The 19981-nt window shown below is 53.5% G+C and overlaps 1 protein-coding gene across 1 annotated transcript in view; it reads right to left on the reverse strand.

The window, feature by feature from the left end:
- Positions 1-19981, reverse strand: part of COL13A1 (collagen type XIII alpha 1 chain) — a 146479-nt gene that overhangs the window by 116097 nt on the left and 10401 nt on the right. Inside the window, exon 2 of the mRNA XM_037029257.1 lies at positions 11062-11131. Within this exon, the coding sequence (XP_036885152.1) occupies positions 11062-11131 (70 nt within the window). The remainder of the gene's footprint in view (positions 1-11061; positions 11132-19981) is intronic.

Genomic DNA, 19981 nt, shown 5'->3' on the forward strand with positions numbered 1-19981 from the left:
AGCATCCAGGCAGCCTGGAGCCCTGAAGAGCACAGCCCAGAGTCTGGCCATGGTCCCTGGCCTGCCTCTGCTGGGTCAGGATCAAGCAGGTGGGAAGTGGGGGTTCACTCTGGCCGCAGTTCTGCCCTCACAAGGCAGGCTCTAAGGAAAAGGCTCTGGCAGTAAGCACGTGGAACACGTGTGTGGCACCGTCACCAGAGTGATTATCCTCCCGGGACTTGGGGAGTCTCTTATTTCCCCTGATCTCTGCTGGCCTCTCTGAGGCTGGAGGCTGGGCCGACAGGGAAAAATGAACACACAGCGAGTGTGGCCAGCTACTGTGAGTCCATCCAGACAGACAGCTGTCCCTTGTCATTTGGAGTTCCTGCAAAATTCGGTCACTCCCAACCCCACCAACAGCTGTTACAGGCATGGCCCCGTCCCCTCTCAGGGCAGAGTAAGGCTGGTTGCCTGTCTCCATATGGATAAAGGGCTCAAACACCTTCAAGAAAAGCCCCACTGTCCAGAGGTTCCTGCTACTGGTTGTGGCTGGAGACACTGAGGTACAGGGGTGAGTCTTTCTTCATAAACTAGGGTGCTAAGCCCTCTGACCCTAAAGATCAGCAGTGATCCCAAACATCCCCTCCAAGGAGTCAACCATCACCCCTCTTGTAATTCACACTCCCTTTGCTATGGTCCATGACCCTTTATTTATATCATTCGACACAGCCTACCTTCTATTGTATGACTGGACTGTGGGCAGGTCTAAGTCCTCTCCCTCTGATGGCTTTCATGTGTCTAGTACCCCACAGTTGACCAAGAACTTTTGCAATAACCCTGTAATATATTTATTTATAGGTAAGAGATGAGCTCATGGAAACTCAGAGAGGTGAGGTGGCTTTTCCAATGTTGAAAGCCATGCAGAGAGAGCTGGGCATCCCACGGAGGGCTCCCACCACTCAGCAAATGCTTTGAGGGCAGGCATGCTTCTCACTCATTTTGCATCTTTTGCAGTGCATTGCGTAGTGCCCTGTATATAGAGGCATCTGGAATTTTTCACTGAGTTGGAATGACTTAGGCTCCAACAGGGCCGAGAAGGAGAGAGGAAGCCAACAGCCTCTGTGGCCTGAGCTGCAATTCTCTGCTGCATTTCCCTGCTGCATTTGGTGGCATGACGCGCACCTCTTCAGGATCTCATGTGGCTGGATGCAACTGGGTGAAGGCTACAACTTCTCCTGCACCAGAAGCCCCTTTCCACTCATCAACATCACCACCATCATTATGGCAACTAACACATCGTTTTGAGCCAAGTATGTGTCAGGTCCAATGAGGTGGGTACGGTCATTATCCCTCATTTCACGCGAGGTCAGGAGAGTAATGTATCCACGGTCCCACAATTAATAAGGAGTAGAATGGGATTCCTGGGGTTCGACCCAGGATTGTAGGAGTCAAACTTGTAGCCGCTGGCTTAGCACCCCCTCCCCGGGCAGGTCAAGTGGGTACCGCGGACACATATCTCCCTAGACGGCCCAGGCTTGCCCAGGACCACCTCCCTGTAGTGGGGAGTCAGAGGCATAAAACTCGATTCTGAACAAGAAGAGACTATGGACAATAGATACGTAACTTATCTCATTGAATCCTCACCTCTGGCTCCTTCAGTTCACAGTGACAGGGACAGCTACTCAGAAAAGGTAAGGACCCTGCAGGGCTGTCGGCCCTCAGTGTCTGGCTGCTGCTCTCTCACTGAGGGGCCAAACGGCCCTTGAAGCACAACTCTGAAGGCGCTCAGAAGGAAGGGCCACCAGCCATACCTGAGAGTCACAGGAGACATCACAGAGGTGGTGGCAGTGGGAAGGGCAGAGGAGGACAAAGGAGGCAGCACAGTGTCGGGAGGAGGGTGAGTGCGGGAGTCCAGCTGAGCAGAGTGGGGCCCCCTGGGTCCCGGTGGGGCTGGCAGCCCAGAGGCGGCTGCAGGCCCCTGGCGTGGGATCTAAGCTCCAAGCAATGACACGCCCTTGTTCGTGGGGAGTGCCAGTCAGGTATGACAGCGTCAGTCCCGAAGGGTTGTTCCAAGGTGCTCTAATCTAATCAACTTTGTAATTTAAAAAATGCTTTATCTTGAAATATTTTAGACACTCAAAGAGCTACAGAGTATATATATAAGAATACAATGTATTATTCGGCAATAAAAAAGAATGAAGTACTAGGACGTGCTTCCACACGGGTGAGCCTGAGAGCATTACACTAAATCCGTAGAAATGGACAGGTGCACGGCGGGCTGGGGCTGGGGCTGGGGTGGGGGTGGGGGGGGAGGATGAGTGCTAGAGGCTGTGGATTTCTTTCTGGGGTGGTGAAATACTCTGGTTGGACGACTGTCTGAACATATTAGAAATTATCAAACTGTAACTTTAAATGGATGAATTGTAAATGGAATTATATCTTAATGAAGTTGTTACAAAATACAATGCATCTGGCACACCGGTCATCAAGCTTAATAGTCAGCAATACAGCCAAACCCCAGGGAGCCCAGTTTCTGCCTCACCCTTGCCTTTCACCAAATCTGACGTTTATCACTCCTGTGCATTTCTCTATGTATTTATTGCTTATATTGGGTACATATATTCCCCGAACATGTATCATGTTATTTGATATGTTTCTAACTTTATATAAACAAATTGTATGTAAATATTCTTTGTAATCTGGGTTTCTTTTTCTCTCCATAGGATGAGATTCAGCTGTAGTTTAGTTTGGTCTGGAGTTCAAGTTCATCTGTGCTGAGTGTTGGTATTTTCACTGATGGAAGTACCTCAGTTTAATATCCTCATGTCTCTCTTCTTCTGCTGACAAATGTTTAGGTTTTCTTTTCCATTTTTTTGGAAATAAGCACAGTGCCACAGCGAACACCCTTTCCTCTCTTATGCACGTGTGACTGTTTCTCTGTGATGTGCCCAGGAGCGGGTGGCTCTGTTGGGGGGCCCTTCCACGCTTTACCAGATAGGTCCACATTGTTCCTTAAAGTCATTTCCCTTTCCGAGTGAGACAAGGGGGACCCAGAGGGAGAACAGTGACCTGCTGAGTCCCTCAGTGTCTGGGACCGATTCCCAGTCCAGGGCTTCTGGCCTCAGCACACTACCTTTCCGGAACCCTCCACTTCCTTATTTTGATTTCTCTACAAATCCCAGTGACCACCCGGGCGGGTGTTATCAGAGCCGATCTAGGAGAAACACATTATCAGCCACGTCCAGGAGGGCTGAGGATCTGGAAGTGCTTTAAAGAGGAAATGGGGAAGAGATGATTAGCTTTAGCGGGTTCTCTGGGAGGCTCTGAAGTGCAGCGCGGAGGGCCTGGAGCGGAGAGGCGCTTCCAGGGCAGCTGTGGGTCTCTGCAGGCCTTCTCACACTGGGTGCTTCCTTACGTCCAGGGCCCGCTCCAAGGTCACAGCCCAGCCCTTCTTCTGGGGCAAGCAGTTGCCTGAAATAGGACCACAGAGGCCACAGGATGTGCTCTCATTTTGAGCCCAGGGTCCGAGCTTTACTGACTGACTGACGGGCTGTCTGACTTCTAAAGGACCCGCCCCCACTCTGGGTCAGCTGTGGCGTGGCGCCTTCCCCTGCAGCCTCTCTGCTCCAACCACTGTCACCAGCACACAGGAGTCCTCAGGCACCACAGGTGTCACTTTGCAGGCAGAGGGGAGGCCTAAAGGGGCAGTAGACCGAACCAGGGATTCGACCCTTTATCCTAAGTGTGATAGAAAGTGCTGAAGTGCTTTAACTAAGGTTATGCGTTAATTTTATTTCTTTTCTTTTTAAAGAGATTTTATTTATATTTAGAGAGAGAGGAATGAAGGGAGAAAGAGAGGAAAATAAACATTGATGTGAGAAACATCGATCAGTCACCTCTCGCACACACCCCAACTGGGGACCAGGCCTGTAACCCAGGCGTGCACCCTGCCCGGGAATTGAACCAGTGACATCTTGCTTTGCCAAATGATGCCCAACAACCTGAGCCACGCCAGTCAGGGCTGTGCATTGACCTTAAAAAGACCACTCTGGCTTCTGGGTGAAGGAGGGATTATAGGACATTAGGGGTTACTGCAGTGACTAAGGTGAGAAACGGCGGCAGCCTGAACACAAGTGACAGTGGAGACGATGAAGGAGTGGGCGGACTGGGGTCAGTGGGGCTCGGTGACTGATGAGCTGTGAGGGCAATGGCTGTGTGCAGGCTGACGCCCAGGTTCCAGTCCAGGTGGGGGCCTATGTGGTGACGGTGCCGGCCCCCAAGGTTGGGGTGTTGGAAAAGGGCCAGGTGTGGGAGAAAAACACTGGCTTCAGCCAGGTGCCATTTGAGGGTGGGTGGCCTGTGTCACAACCGTGCGGAGCCATCAAGGAGGCTGCCCAGTGTGGTTTGTAGGTGGGGGAGGTCCTCCCCGGCTAGACACCCACGAAAGCTCCTCTGTGTGCAAGAGCCTCTCACTGAGTGCCGCTGTCGGGCGCCTGAGGAATTGAAATCAAACGGTTATGATCGTGGCCAAGGAGAAACTTTGCAGGTGTGTACAGTTCGGTCTGTTTTCACTTCTCACTTGAAGACAAATGACTTGTCCCAGTAGGTGGCTTTGCTTGGATTACACGCTGAGCACACGCCGGGCATTACGTTAACGTAGTAACCAAGCAGCAGAACTAAGGGAAAAGGCTACGGTAGGAGTGAAGGGTGGAAGGAGCTGCAGGGACGCCGTAGTAGGCGGGGGAGGGGTGGGGCGGGGCGAAGAGCTCATCAGGTAGGAATGGAGAACATAGCCATCAAAACAGCGTGAATGAATGTGCACAGGTGAGACACCAGCGGACGGGCAGGGCTGGAGAGTAGCCCAATTTTACTGAAAGAAAAGAGTAGGGCATAATGGGAGCTTGGTCAGAGACTAGATGAGAGAGACAAAAGTGGATTTCTTACTGGGGTGAGGGTGTGTATGAACTCTAGGGAGCCACGGATGGTTTTTGAGCAGAGAAGTAGAACTGACAGGACCCAGCAACTGCCGGGGTGCAGTGGGCGAGGGAGAAGGAGGCACTGATGCTACCACTACGGGTGGGTGCCTGGGTGTCTGGGAGGTCGGACGGGCCATGAGACAGGACTGCAAAGTCAGGAGGAAAAGGTTGGGATGGGAAAGGGGGGAATGAACCTGACACAGCATGTGAAAGCCCCTCCCTCTGGCTGAAGCCAGACAACGGGGGGAGTCTAAACTGAACAGGGGGGTCTCTTCCCAGGCTGGCCTTCAGGGATGCGCTTGATGGAATCACCAGGAATGACTCAGAATTACCCCAACGATTATTTGCATGTGGAGTTTCAGAGGTATCCGAAAACAGCATTTCTTTAGTTTAAATGTTCTCCCTGAAACATCCATTAGCTTTATAATCCTTTTTCTTTTTTTTAAATCCTCACCCAAGGACATGATCCTATTGATTCTAGAGAGAGAAGAAAGGAGAGAGAGAGAGAGAGTATCATCAATGGGAGAGAGAAACATCAGCTGGCTGCCTCCTGTATGCGCCTCAGCTGGGGACCAAACCTACAACCTAGATATATGCCCCGCCCAGGAACCCTCACCCTTTCGCTGTGGGCATGATGCTCCAACCAACTGAACCCCCCGGGCAGGGCTGCAATCCTTTTCTTTATTAATGGCACCAAGGGACAATTTGTTCTGAATTCTCTCTTTCCTGGGTTAGCTGAGTCTGAAACAAGGAGAACCACAAAGAAAGGGGGGCAGGACTGTAGGACTATTCTGCCACAGCCTGGGGGAGGAGACAGGGGCTCTGGCCGGAGGCCCTGCCCATGGAAACACAGTGAGGCTGTCAGGGGCAAAAGCTGGTGCCAGGGCAAACAGGGCAAGGCCAGACAAAGACAGGACTTCAGGATGTGTGAACACCAGCACTCACCACCTGTGGAAAATAACCAAGTCCCAAGAGGCAGTTCCAAAGTGAACATAAATAGAACAACATGAGAAAATAGAGCCTGTTCATAGAATCTCAGACTTTTGTTGCTGGAAGGGGTTTTCCCCTCTCTAAGCCATTGTCCACAACGCTGCTAATTATGGCTCCAGAATACTAACCGGACCAGGTCCCATCCCTACCGCACGAACCTTCTCTGGTGCACCATCAGCTCCTGTGGGCACGGGCACTGCGGCCCACCACGAGGCGTCCACTGCAGCAGCACTGAGAGGCCGCCACATCTTTTGCTGCCCAGGGATGCAGTCTCAGAATCGAACTCGGTGCAGCCCATCGGGCCGCCATTCCCGATCATTCATTCTCAGGATGAAAACCCTTTGCTTTCCTTTGACTGCAGATTGCTGAGCTGGAACTCCTTGGCCTGGCCCTTTGCGGTCCTTTCCCACTTTATTTCCCGTCACCACTTCTGTGCTCCAGCTTCCTCCAGCAGCCTGCCATTCCCAGTAGACCTGCCCTTTTCTCACTCTCGGAGCCTTCGTCCGTACAGGCGCCCAGCCTGGAATGCCCCCTGTGCAGACCGCTCCCTGGCCCCTGCTCTCCCACTTCACACAGTAATAAGTTGCATCTGGGCATATGGCCACCCAGCCAAAAACACCGCCTGGCCACCCTTGGACCTGGGCGGTAACCATGTGACTAAGTGCTGGCCAATGGGATTCGAGAAGTGATGCATGTCGAGTTGTTTCTCTTCCAGTTTTGCTCTTCAGGGTTTAAGTAGGTACTTTTCTGGGCCCCTTCTTTTGTTCATGCTGGCCCGGGGACGGTGCAAGTGAAGGAGCTGACAGGGGCCCAGAGATGGAAGCCACCGGATGACGACGGTAGAGCCACTCTCCTGTCCCCGGACCATCTGCAGCCTAAGGAAGAGACCACCCGCCAACCTTATTGGCATCCCTGTATTTGGGGCCTATTGTTACGGTGGCAGCTGTGTCTGTGCCCTAACTCTATGCCCCTGCCTGCTTCCTCATTCCTGACCACCAGCCTCCAGTGTCACCTCCTCAGTGAAGTTTTCCCAGAGTCCCAAGCTCCTCCGGAATCCCTGGCACTTCATATGCACCTCGCATTAGCATGTGCTCAGCCAGGGGGTGGCCATGGCCTCTCCCACTAGTCTGGCTGGAGGCCCCTTCTCTCCCCTCCTCCATCCTCTATGCCAGAGCTGGCAATGGTACTAGTGCACAGACTGGGCCACCTTGGCCCTCGCCCCACTACTGTACTCCAGCCTCCTGGCCTGGTGGTCATTCTGTGACCCTGACCTACTCCCTGCCTTGGAGGTGAAGCCCAGAGTGTGAAGTAATCTGCCCCAGCAGCTCCGCTGGTCCCGGCTCCCTCCGTATGCACAACCGTGGGTCATGCCTCACCCTGCCCGACCCACCCAGCCCCGGCGGCATGGCGGGGCTGAAGTAGCTGTTTCCTTGCTGACTGGAGCCTATATTGTCCTGCTCCCCATTTGTTAGGAAGAACAAGGAAAGAGAATGGGAGAGTTTCCCTGATCTTTGTGTTATTTTCAAGTGGCCTAGGAAGTCCCACGGTCTGTATATCTTTTCCCAGAGCCTTTCTCCTGTCCCGCCAGGCCATATGCTTTACAAACTGCCCACACCTATTCCTCTGAACTTCTGGCCCCCATCACCCTCCTAACAGGGCCCGACCTTTGGCACCCCGTCCAGGGACTGCGAGCCCATCACTCCCCAGTGAACAGTGCATGCAGTTCAGAAGCAGGATACAGCCAGACTTTAGCCAGTGCACGGCTATTTTGGGACAGGGAGGATCCTGGGAGGATGCTGGCAAGGTTAGAGTAGGAAGGGAAGGAGGTGGGTTTTCTGCCCACGATTATGTGTCCCAAGCCCTTTGGATGCCGCCCAGGGCCCAAGGCTGCCACAAGGAAGAACACACCCACCACAGGACTCCCACCTCGGCCCAGCCAGCCTCAGAGGCAAACTGGGGGCAGGCATGGGTTTGGGGCTCAAGGCTCCAGTCTCAGCAGCCACAGTGGGCAGGAAGAGTGTGTGTTATTTGTTGTGTCCCAACAGCTGTGACTTCAGCACCAGGCAAGACTCAGAGCAGTCATGAAGTGGGGGGACGTGCCAGAAACCAACCAGAGGGGTGAAGAAGAACACAAGAAAGAACCAACCACTCAGGAATGATTCTTGATGATCAGTTAGGGGACACTCCTTGAGCACCTACTATATAGGGGACACAGTGTGAAATGCTAGCAAGACAAAAGAGAGTAATGTTTTGGCTCTGTGTGGGGCACTCCATAGTTGCCTAAGTCCTTCTGTATCAGGAGCTTTACGGTGTTTCCTGAACTTTGACCCTGAGGAAATACCCGAAGATGCATGACGTAGATGGAAGATGGGCATTTCACCCAGGAGTGTGGAGGTCTGCAAACATTTCAGAATGTCAGGACTCTACTCTGCCTGTTCGGAGAAGGTATCCATCACTGTGCAGTGCTCAGCGCTATGCCTAGCACATAGTAGGTGCTCAATTAGAGGCAGCAGCAATAACCGCTATTATGCATAACAGCAGCCACATGGCCCGCAGGCTTCAGCGTGAAGGTGGTAAGGTCACTGCAGGGTGAGAAGCCTCTGGCTGGGCAGGAGGCAGGTCCAGGGACGCAGCAGGACCCAGCCCGTCCCAGCGGATGCATGTACTCCGCAGGTCTATGGTCTGAGACGGCCCTGTGCAGCCCTTCCAGTCCTTCAATGCCGGCTCCAGAAAGCTGGAAAAACATTTTTGTCTCCTTCCTATTTTGCCTCAATTTGGAGTCTCCTCTTTAAATTCTCTCGGTGTTCACTACCCGGTTATATATATAATATCTATGATCTATATACTTCAGGCCAAACCGCCCTCTGGGGAATTCTCTAACACCCTGGACACCCCTTCCAGAAGCCCCTGCTCTCTCTCCTCCCCTCTCCTGTGCAGCTCAGTCCCTGCTGGCAGCTCCTCCCACAGAGGACCTGCATCAGGCCCTTCCCTCTCCCGGCTATGTCCCTTCACCCCAGTGTGTCCCTCTTCCCCACCACCTCTGAGCAGCTCACGGCTTTCTCCTCCCCATCCCAGAGCCTGGGGTCCCACGCAGACCCCCAGGAGGCGAGGAGAGATGAAGCACTCTTCGGCATCCTTCCTCCCGCCTGCCACACCCTCCCCCACTATCAGCCTCCCAGGGCCTCCGGAGCCAAGCTCTCCCAAGCACGAAGCTGCTGCCTATTGGTTGGGCACACGCTTGGATGGCAGGCGGAACCTGTGGAACCCAGTCAGGTAGGGAAGAGAGAAGGGTAAGTGTCAGCTTTGCCACCGAGGTGCAGCCCACGTTGTCCCCAGCATTAGCACATGGTGCTTGGTAAGGATTTCTGAGCATCTTTAAAGTACAAGAGGAATAGAGGGAAAAAAATAATTGTGCTTACTAGGAATCAGGAAAGATGCTAAGTACTTCCCAAAATTACCTCACTGAATTGTCACTATATACCCGGAGGATAGGTGATATCCCCTTGTTTCCCATGAGGCAGCCGAGGCAGAGAGAGGTTAGATAATTCTCTGAAGGTCACACATCTGGCAAATGCCAGGGCTGAAACTCCAACCCCCATCTTCCGTGGCTCCAAATCTCCTGCTCTCCACCAGCACTGCACACTTGGAGCAAAACTCCAGCGGCCATCGACCAGAGACAATGGAGACCACAGACACAGTGATCTGAAATGCGGGCTGCCCAGAAACCCCGGGGCTCCCTGCAGTCGCTCTGCCCAGGCCCCGCCACCCACCCCTGCCTTCATCGCTTCTCATTAACCTCAGCACTCTTCTCCCCAAAGCTTTGCCAGATCCCAGGGCTCAATCTCCTGGGCCCCAAGGGAGGGAGCTTCCCAGGGCTTCTGGATACCTTTTTAATTAACCCAGATGACCCTCCTCTGATGGGGGCCAGCTGAATCCCATCTCGATGTCACCATCTCCCATGGCAGCCCCCCTGAAGTGTGACTCCCACCTCAGTCCACTCATGCTCCAGCAGATGTGGTCTCTCCACTTCCCATTTGCTCAACATCTGTTGTCCTCTCTCCTCCAGCTTGGGGACCATGGGCAAGGGCTACCAGGGCCCCTCAGCCCCTGTGTCCATGGAGGGCCTGCCAGAGAGCCCACTAGGCACCCTGCCAATGCCATCTGCCCACAGCGGGTATCAAGGGGTCACACTCTGAGCTGGCAGATGCCCACAGCAGGGCAGAATCCTCTGTGATTACTTGACTATTTTGTCCCCCAACCCTTTTTTGGGGCTTCTTTCTTCATCTCCCAAAAGTACAGCCCATTCCAGCTACCATGGGGACAATGAAACTTGCTCATCTATTATCCTTATGGCTTAATAATAATAGCAACCTAGAAAAATCCACTAACTTATCATTATTACTAACTGTGGACAATGAAATTGAACCCAACACGCAGCATGGTGCCCAGCATGGAGTGGGCACTCGGTACACAGCAGCGATGAGATGAGCAAACCCGGTGAGGGGCAGCCGGCGCGGTACAGAGGAAAGAGCACTAGAAAGGTGCCCTCGGAGGGGACCCGCCCACACAGGGCTAGTTAATGGCAGAGACAGAAGCTGACTGGACTGGTTAACTTGGTTATGCCACATCACCTTTCAACCTTGAACTTGTGTGCAAGGGGCATTTGTGCAGGTAGTCTAGATACCATACAGCACAAAGCACCCTAAGCCACCTAGCAAGGGCAGGAAGTTTTATAGTTCATTCATTTTGGTAACAAACACCTTTGCACACTTACAATATGTCAGAAGCTGGCAGCACAATAGTGACAGTGATGAACCTGGTCCCTGCCCTCTTGGGCTTCTCTTCAATGTTGCATAATATGTCAGAATTTGCAAAACATAGCCACACCCATTATCTTGTCTCATTTCAGAACCTGGTGCATTATGAATGAATGAATGATGGATAGGGGAGAGGTGGGCCAATCAATGAGTAGATAAAAGGTAATATCATGGATATTGTCATTCCCATATTTCAAATGAAAGGTGATGCCCTGAACAGAGTGTGGCCAGAGCACAACCACACAGAGGGCCTCTGGTGGCTGTCCCCATCCTAGTCACCCGTTCGCAGGGCTCCTTACCTGGTGGGCAATGACACCCTAGAGATGTCTTCGGGGCCTCCCGGCGCCTCCGAGAGTGGAGCTTCCATTTCTGCACAAGGAGACAGAGGAGAGGAGTCACTGGGAGGCCTAAAGGCTTAGCCCTGGAATCATCTGTGGGCTGGTGGGGGTGGGGGGTGGGGGGTGGGGCAGAGGGGCCGTTTAAGGGTTGGCAGGCGGACTGTTGCTGCATCAAAGACTGGCCACCGGATGTCTGGGTAATAAAAAGCAGACAGAGAGGTCCCTTTTAGGTAATCCCAGTGTCTGATGTCTTCAGAGCGCTCTTAAAGAAGTCACCCCCAATCACAGGACCCTTTAAACCAGTGGTGGCCTTCCTGCATTGCACGCTCATGGGCACAATAACCTGACTTCTCCACTCTCTGCTCTTTGTTTCCTCACTAGGCCTGGGCTCCTGTTGGATCCTGGGGCAGGGACAGTGACAGTGACTTCTGTTCTTCCAGAGTCCCTCAGGGAGCCAGTCTGAGAGGGGGCGGGGGAGGGAGACGAGCAGGTCCTCTGCCTCTTCATCAGACCTCTTCCTCAGCTGCTTGCAAATCACTGAGCCAGTGCGGAAGGCCCCAGAGAGGTGGTGACAAGTAGACTGGGACACCTCCTGCCCTCAGGGAGCTGCCATTTCCATGGCGGTAAATGGACAAGCACACGCCCGGAAGCACCATGCCTGCTGTGTTCACTCCACTGGGCAGAGTGGTGCTCCTGGCGCCCCGGGCCTCAGAAGCCCTGGGGCTCGGCCGCACTCACAGAGGTTACAGGCACGCCTCTGGGGCCAGAGTGCCTGGGTTCAAACACAGTTCTCAGACCTTGAGCTGGTAACAGTCCCTACATCACTGGGTCACTGAGAGGACAGAAAAGGCCGACACATAGAAAGAAAAGGTGCTCAGTACATGTTGGCTATAGTTGCACTCATGTTACAGGTGGGGAACCTGAGGCACAGACAGGAGACTGTGGCCTGGCCGGGGTCAGGGGTGGAGGGAGGCTGAGATTTAAACCCACACTCTCTGAAACTACTGCAGTGGTCAGAAGCTGGTAGTTTCTTGGATGTAGCCCTTGGATGTACTTTAATTGGTTTCCACAGTTCTCTTTTTTCATTGAATTTATGGCCAACATTTTAAAGGAGATGATTTTACACGCCCATCTGCATTTCTAATCTCTTTAAAAACTGGAAGATCTGGTTTCATGGGGCCTGTACTACGGCTGGCCCTGGTTGACAATGTCCAGTGGTCTGTGACGTGGAGACCGGTTAGGATGCCAGCTGTCCCCCGTCAGCATTTCTCCAGCATTTCACTACCGTGTCGTTCCGCCACTCAGGGTGGGCAGTGAGAGAGGTGAAAAGTTGTGTGGGAGATGTGGTGGGATGTGGTGTCCCCTCTGGTCTGCAGGTGGAGAGGACAGCAGGGGAGCTGCATGATGGTGCTCAGCACACTCACGTCTGCTAAGCCCCGATCTGTACTGGCTCTGAGCTGGGTGCTTCAACACAGGGACTCACACCAATTTTTCACAACCTAACTCCAAGGTAAGTTTAATTTGGTGGATCTGGGACAAGAGCTCAGGCTTTTTGATGCGAAGTCCACTCCACCCTGCTGGAGAAAGGAGTGCACAAGTGTCCCTGGGAGAGAGCCCAGTGACGGACAGGGTGAGGATTCTGAGGGCAGAGGGTCAAAGCAGACAGGAAGAGGGGGAGGGAGCAACGTCCCAAGGGGAGCCCCTCACTCAGAAAGGAAGACCGGCACACAAATGTTTGTGGGTGGACATTGAGATTTGGCCAGCGGTGCACACAGGATGGCCACAGGGCACACAAGTGACCTCCCAGGACAGAGTCTGGTGAAAGGCCTGAGAAGCCCAGCTCATCAATGCCACTTTCCACCAAGGACTGTACCTGTTTACTTCCCTTCCCACTAATAACTTTCCCAGGCACACAACAGGTGTGGGACAGAAGTCTATTAAGTGACAAAGCCATTCAGTGACTGACAAGCTGAGGGCAGCTGAGTTTGCAGCATTCTGGCTGCAGGTTGCAGCCAGGAGGGTTGTCCCTCACTCAACAACGGCAGGACGCCAAGCACAGGCTGGGCCCTGGAGAGGCAGCCTGGGACCAAAGGCTGGAGTCTGTCAGTCACCAAGCCAGCTGGGAAACACTGGTAGTCCGAGTTATGGCATGGCAGTGGATGGAGGGGAGATAAGGGGAAGGACAGGTGGGAGGAAGAATGGTCGGCATAGGATGGACGCAGTAGGGGGAGAGGGTACAGTCCAGGCTCTGCTGGGGGCAGCCAAGATGGCCCCATGGGGCCAGGACAGGGGCAAGAGCAGGCTTATGGGAAGATGACAACTTTGGCTCAGGATGAACTGAGTTTTAGGGTTGTCCTTGTGGAAGAGCCCAGGTGGGCAGGGCCGCGTGTGGTTCTGGAGCTCAGGGCTGAGGCCGGGGATAGAAAGGTGGATCTGGGAGCTAGGGGAACCTGTCAAGAGGGGAAGGAGACACCTGGCAGAGACAGGAAACTGGCTCAATTCAGGGGGTGGGTGCATTTTCTTGGTGTGCCCAGTGTTTATTTCTGAAAACTACTAAACCCCAACATCACTGCACCCCTTCCAGAGTCTGGGCTTCAACCCCACCCACGAACCCTCTTCTGCAGCTCAGTCCTTCCAACAGCTCGGCCCCAGGGCTCCTTCGGGCCTGAGCACTTGCCGTCTGCAGGTGCTTCCACCTTTCCACTGCCCGCTGCCCACCATGTTTCACGCCCCTCCTCGCCCAGCCCAGATTCTGTGGTCAGTGACCAGCATCACTCTCCTGGCTACAACCCGGGCTGCCACCCTCTCCGTTCAGCACATTCTCCTGGCTAAGCCACAAAGCCAGCAGTTTCCACTGGGCCCACGCCGGCACCCACGCAGCAAAATGAAGCTGGAGAGAGCACACGACACGGCCTTGCTGACTGGCTTCACTTTTTTTTTTTTTAAGATTTTATTTATTTACTTTTAGGGAGAGGGAAAGAGAGGGAGAAAGAGAGGGAGGTAAACATCAGTGTGACAGAAACATTGCTTGGTTGCCTCTTCAACAACCCAGGCATGTGCCCTGACCAGGAATCGAACCAGCAACCTTTCGGTTTGTAGGCTAGCACCCAACCCATGGAGCCACACCAACCAGGGCTGGCTTCACTTTAATATGCGATCATTATCTCAGATGAAAGCACAGCAAGCGTGTTGTGATTCCCTAGTTCCTTCATCTTCCTGTCCTGGTAGTTCTCACACCTGCTCTCCCCAATCCTAGCACACGGTCATTGCCACCTGATGACCTTGAGAAAACAGGAGCAGGAAGAAGAGGCCTTCCAGAGGCTCCCGCCACCATGCCCACCCGCCCATCTGCGCCTGTGCCTGCACAGGCCCACCTCTCCTCTTGCATGCCCATCTGTGTTCCCAGAGAAGGTCAACCCTTTCTACCTGCTCGAGGGTCTTCCCCTCCTGCCTGCTCCAGGGCACCTCGGCAGCAGGTCTCCCTCCACCTGCATCATCCACTTCCCCCTTTGGACTGGTGTCTTACACATTTGTCAGCACACAGTTTCTGGAGAGGGCCAGCTAGTAAATCTTCCAGGTCCCTCGAGCCATGCGATCCCTGTCACAACCACTCGCCTCTACGACGTGGGCGGAAAGCAGCTGTAGACAGCTCCCAACACGAGCGTGGCTGTGCTCCCACAGAAAATGCAGCTCAAAAGCCGGCTTCGGGTGCCTTAGCCCACTCCCGATGTAAATCATTATGCAAGCACGCTGTTGTTCCTTCCATTGTAAAATAAAAAATAATTAAAGCCCTCTCTTGGCCGAGCAAATATTGTTCGTGTGGTTTGTGCCAATATAATTGGTGAAAATATCGGTCTGTTTTTAAAAGCAGCAGCAATTGGATTTTGTTTGTTGGTTGGTCTTTTGTTTGTTTGCTCGTTTTTGGTTTTCCTATTTCATTCCATTTTCGACCAAAGCTTCTCTTATGATAGTTTGCTATGGAAAATTGCCACAGTAACTTAACTTAACTTTTATTGCCACCCTTAAAAGGGTGGGGAGATACGCACATTGCTAAAAATTTAATAAAAATACTGAATGTGAAGAAAACCCCTTCCCGATGAAGGGTGTGTCCTCCTGCTCTTTGCTAGACCATTTCTATTAATTCTTACCTTCCCTCCCCAGACAGGTTCTCCGCGTGGGCGCTGCTGACCTCCGTGCGGCCACCCATGACCTCGGGGTAGCTAAGCCCAGTGGGCAGTCCTCACCTCATCTCAGCCCGTCCTGGAATCTGCTCACTCCACCTTCCCCTTGACACACTCGCTCCCCTCACCCCCAGGACGCCGCTCTCCAGACTTGCCCCCATCACTCTGTGCCCTTTCTGTCTTCTGCTACCTCCCTCTCACCTACCTGACTCCGCCACGTCGGAGACCCGCAGGGCCCAGCCTCACCTCCTTTCCCTCTGAGCTGGGCCCCTGGGGCTCTCACCCGTTTCAGGACTTTGACACCACATATGTGTGGAGGTGCCCCGCACTTTGCCCCTCTCGCCCGGACCTTCCTCGGGAGCTCCAGAAGTATTTACCCAGTGGCCCACTGAATGTCTCCATCGACAGGCCTCCCTCAATTAGCCCGGCAAAACTGAGCTCCTCATATTCTGTCCCATCTCCTCAGGCCTGCCTTCCTCATCACAGGTAGTGGCAACTGTATCCTGCCAGTTGTTCAAAACCTTGACTTCTTCGGTGATGCCTCTTTCTCTCTCACTCTGCACCCACTCAGTCAGCAACTCCTGTTCTCTACCTTCCAGACAAATCCAGGATTGGGCCCCACTCCCACCGCTACCCCCTGGGCCAAGCCTCATCGTCTCTGGCTTGATGGCTGTGATACCCTTTGAACGAATCCCGTTTCTGTCTTTGCCCCGCAGACCACTCAGTGCGGCAGCCAGGGTGACCTCACAGGCCCCCTTGATGTGCCTGCACATGCCAGACTCCCTTCTTACCTCAGGGCCTTTGCACGTGCTGCCCTCTCTGCCTAGGATGTTCTCTTCCTAGGCCACCAGGCTCATTCTCAATGGGGCCTTCCCTGTCCCTGGTGCCCTCCTGCAATACAGTTTCTACCCCTCCTCCCTGTTTTATTTTCTCCTTAGGATTTTGCTGTTGCCTTAATTGTTTTGCTTAATGTCTCCCCCGACCACTCCAAAGTAAGTACCATAAGAGCATGGGTATTTTGGTCTGTTTCATTCACTGCCATATCCCCAAGTGCCGAGGACATGGCCTGGCATGTGGTCAACGCTCAATAAATATTGGTTTCTTACAAAACAGGCAATTTCACATAAAGGTCTAGATTCCCAATCTCTTGTGCAATAGGAGTGTTGGGAACAACCCTGCCTGTTTTCAGGAATTGTAACTGCCTCCCACGGCTAAGTGAGTGACCTCCAGAATGCGGGCCACAGGAGATAAAGCTTGTCTCTGGCAGCAAGCGCTGCTTCTGCTTCTTTCCCTGCCCCCAAAACATGGTCGATGTCCATGGCGGGTATGACCCCTCAGAGACGAGCAACCTAGGCCAGACAGGATCACTTGGGAGGCCATCATGGAAGGACTCAGGGGGCTGCAACAAAGAGCGTGTGATGGACCCTTGTCCCTCTGGCTATTGTGACATAGTCCGAGTCCCCATCCCCGTTTCTGTCTGGGAGAAGCACTGCCTGGCTCTAATCCACTTAAGCCTAAAAACCTATGATGCGGAAGGTGGTGCAACCCTTTGCTGGAAAGGGTGGGTATCCGGGGTAAATCAGGTATAAGAAAGAATATGTAAAAATCCTGTGAAACCTGCTTTGTTTAGAATGCTCTCATTTAAATGATAAGGGTCTAAGCAAGAAGTTTCCTCCTCAAAGTTCTATGCCTCATTAACTATCTGACCCTGACCTAGAATAAGCCCTCATGGTTCTTTGAACGATACCTATTGTTCAATCCTTACCTGTATTTTTGTGCAAATGAACCCAATAAAAGCCCCTTGAGCAGGGGGCTCTTGGCCCTTCCCCTTTGAGGGATCGGCCACCTCTCCTCCCCAAGCAGACCAAGTTTTGGTAGTGTTTACTTTCATCCATGGCACACAGGGGAATTGTGAGGAAAGTCGCCCCCACGTAGGAGGATCTGGCAACCCTGGGTGGTGGTAACAGTCAGGTAGTACTGAATGGGAGCTGCCCCTTTCGGGTGGGCATGTGCTGTCTAGGTCACCACAGGACCCTCACCCTGGCCTGCTCCCCTACCTAGGTCACCTCCCTTGCTCTCTTGGGCATGAGTGTGAGACCCCTGGAAAAAAATCCCCAGGCTGAGGCTCAGGGACAGGTAGTAAATGTTCTGAAGTCCTGGGGTGGACCCCTAGCCATCTGGGACAAAGAAGCCTTCCTGCTTTGCCCCTGTGGGCGGCCAGGGCCTCCTGGAATGCCCCACGTGGCCACAGCTGAAACATCAACCGCCTGGTCATCGTAGCTATTAAAATGCCTGTATCAGTATCAAAGGGAAAATGCCAAGAGGCTACTCACTCCCCCCAAAGAATGCAGCTCCCTCCGGGCCTTGGGTTTAGGGGCCACTCGCTCCCCATGCTCAGACCTGGGTTCTTAAAGGGCTCAGGTTCAACCTGGACTTCAATGACATGTGGTTGAGTCCAGGTTGTGATGTGGGTGTTGGGAGCCCAACACAGAGGCCAGGTGAGCTCTGCACTCCATAGTCGTGACCTTGAGCCTGGCACTTGCCCCTGCAAAGTGGGGGAATCTGCAAAATGGGGATATTAGTAAGTGTAGCTGGGAAAAATACCTTGGAAACCATGAAGCACTTACCATGTGAAATTATTAAATGAGTTAATACTAATAATAACAGCTACACATAATGAGTGGTGTATACCAGGTACTGTGCTAAGTGCTTTAGATGAAACTGTCATTTAATAAAATTAATGTTTGATATTATTAGTGTATGACTCTTGTTAGAACCTGCCTGCTGGAGGCTGCGGTGGGATTCTATTTTGGGTTAGCACAGATGGCCCCCAAACTGATGAACTGCCTACCTCACATAGGGCTCGGCAGTGTTGACATGACTTGAGGTACCTTGGGAGTGCCAAGCCCTCTGGGTCCAGCCCTTAATACCAGTCCGCTGTGTATTAAGCAAAAGATATAACCGCTCTGGACCTCAGTCTCCTCATCCGTCAACTGGGATTAATATTAGTTATCCGCTGGCTGGTCCAGGGCAGTTGGAGGGGTAAAGTGAGATGAGATCAGAAGAGAAAAGGAGGTGCTCAGACGTGAAGAGGGGTGAGCACCTGCCGTGCCGGCTCATTTGGCTCAGGGGCCAGGTGAGGGCTGCTTCTCTCGCGCGCTGGTGCCAGGCCTGCCTCCTCCCACCAGCCCTGGTGAGGCCGGTCTGGCCTCAGCGCTGCTGCAGGCATGTGGGCATGTGGTCAAGTTCGCTACCATGCCCCTCTCCTCTGGGGTAACTCAGACCCCCTCTGGCTGCAGAAAGGAAGGTGAGTGAGGGTCCCACCTACAAGCCTGCCTTCTGGCCTTGAGAACCGGAAATTGAAAGGAGGAGTTGCCCATTGAAATGACCACACTGGACAAAGCTCTGGCCCCGACTTCAGTGTCTGATTACAAGGCCTGGCAGAGAGTGGGCACCTGATCCCATCTGCTACAGCCCTTTCGTCACCCTGTGCCAGACTGTTCCTGGGCCAGCACCCCGCTGGAGACTGAGCTGGCCTTTGAGGGCAGGTCCTGGTCTGGTGTCTCGGATCCACGCTTAAACCAAAGCACTTACTTTGAGGTCTGCCTACTAGAACCTATCTGTATGATTCCAGGAGGACGCAAGCTTCAGGCTTGGCTTCAGCAGAATCTGATAGAAGGAGATGGGGGCAGGACAGCATTCCAACTAGGAGCAAAGGCGCAGAGACAGGACCAGGGCAGTGCAACACTGGCTCCGTGGGCCTCATCCCAGGGACCGCAGGAGATGACGGCCCACAGACCGGGTTTGTTTAGGAAGTAAGCCCCAGTCGGCGGCATGCCCCGGGGCACAGGCAGCTCAGCAGGGTGAAATCAAAGCGGAGGAAATCTAGACACTAGACACCCAACCCACACCCACCAGAACTGGACTTGCCTGGTCTGCCTCGGGCAGGGGGTGGCTGTGTGCTGGAGCACTGGAGGGAGTGACATGGGGAGGGGGGGGATGTGCCTTAGGAACGGCCTTCTCCCTCCCTCCACAGCTCTCTTTGTGCAATGGATTTGGCGCCTGATCACAGGCTCCCAGGGCCAAAAAACAGGGGCCTGAGGGTCCTCCGGATGCCATCGCCTCTGCCTCTGCTTCACCAGAACCACAGGCAGATGTGGCTTCAGGCGCTGCAGATCAGAAAAAGTCACGGGAGGGAGATGCATGATCCTGCGTGAGTTTTCCAGCCTTTGCAGGAGGAAGTCCTTTCTTCCAGCTAATCTGAAGCCCTGTTGCTACTTCAGGCAAGTCAAGGAACTGGGCTCTAGAACTATGTGGATGTGGGTAGGAGCCAGGTTAGCATGGAGCCCAGGAGTTCGAGAGTTTTAGGGGGTTCGGGGTCATCTGTGGGCCGGGAGCAGGATGAAGCACGGGTCCCCTGCAACAGAGTGGGGAGAGGCCGGGGGTGAAGATGCTGGGATGGAAGTCAGGTGCCCCTTCTTTCCTTCCCTCCCTTTCACAAATGGGTATTGAGCATCTGTCTGAGCCAGAGCCACGCAAAGTGCTGGGAACACAAGTCTGGCAGAGCAGACGTTCCAGCTGCCTTCACGGAGCTTACCTTCTAGGGGGTGCACAGGCGTCTGCAAACCACGCACATCAGCACCACATACCCACGGCCATCAGAGCTACGTCTGGAAGGGGCGAGGTGCTGAGCTCCTTCC

This window comes from Sturnira hondurensis, unplaced genomic scaffold (assembly GCF_014824575.4).
Source record: "Sturnira hondurensis isolate 20B ecotype Veracruz unplaced genomic scaffold, ASM1482457v3 Scaffold0020237, whole genome shotgun sequence".
NCBI lineage: Eukaryota > Metazoa > Chordata > Mammalia > Chiroptera > Phyllostomidae > Sturnira > Sturnira hondurensis.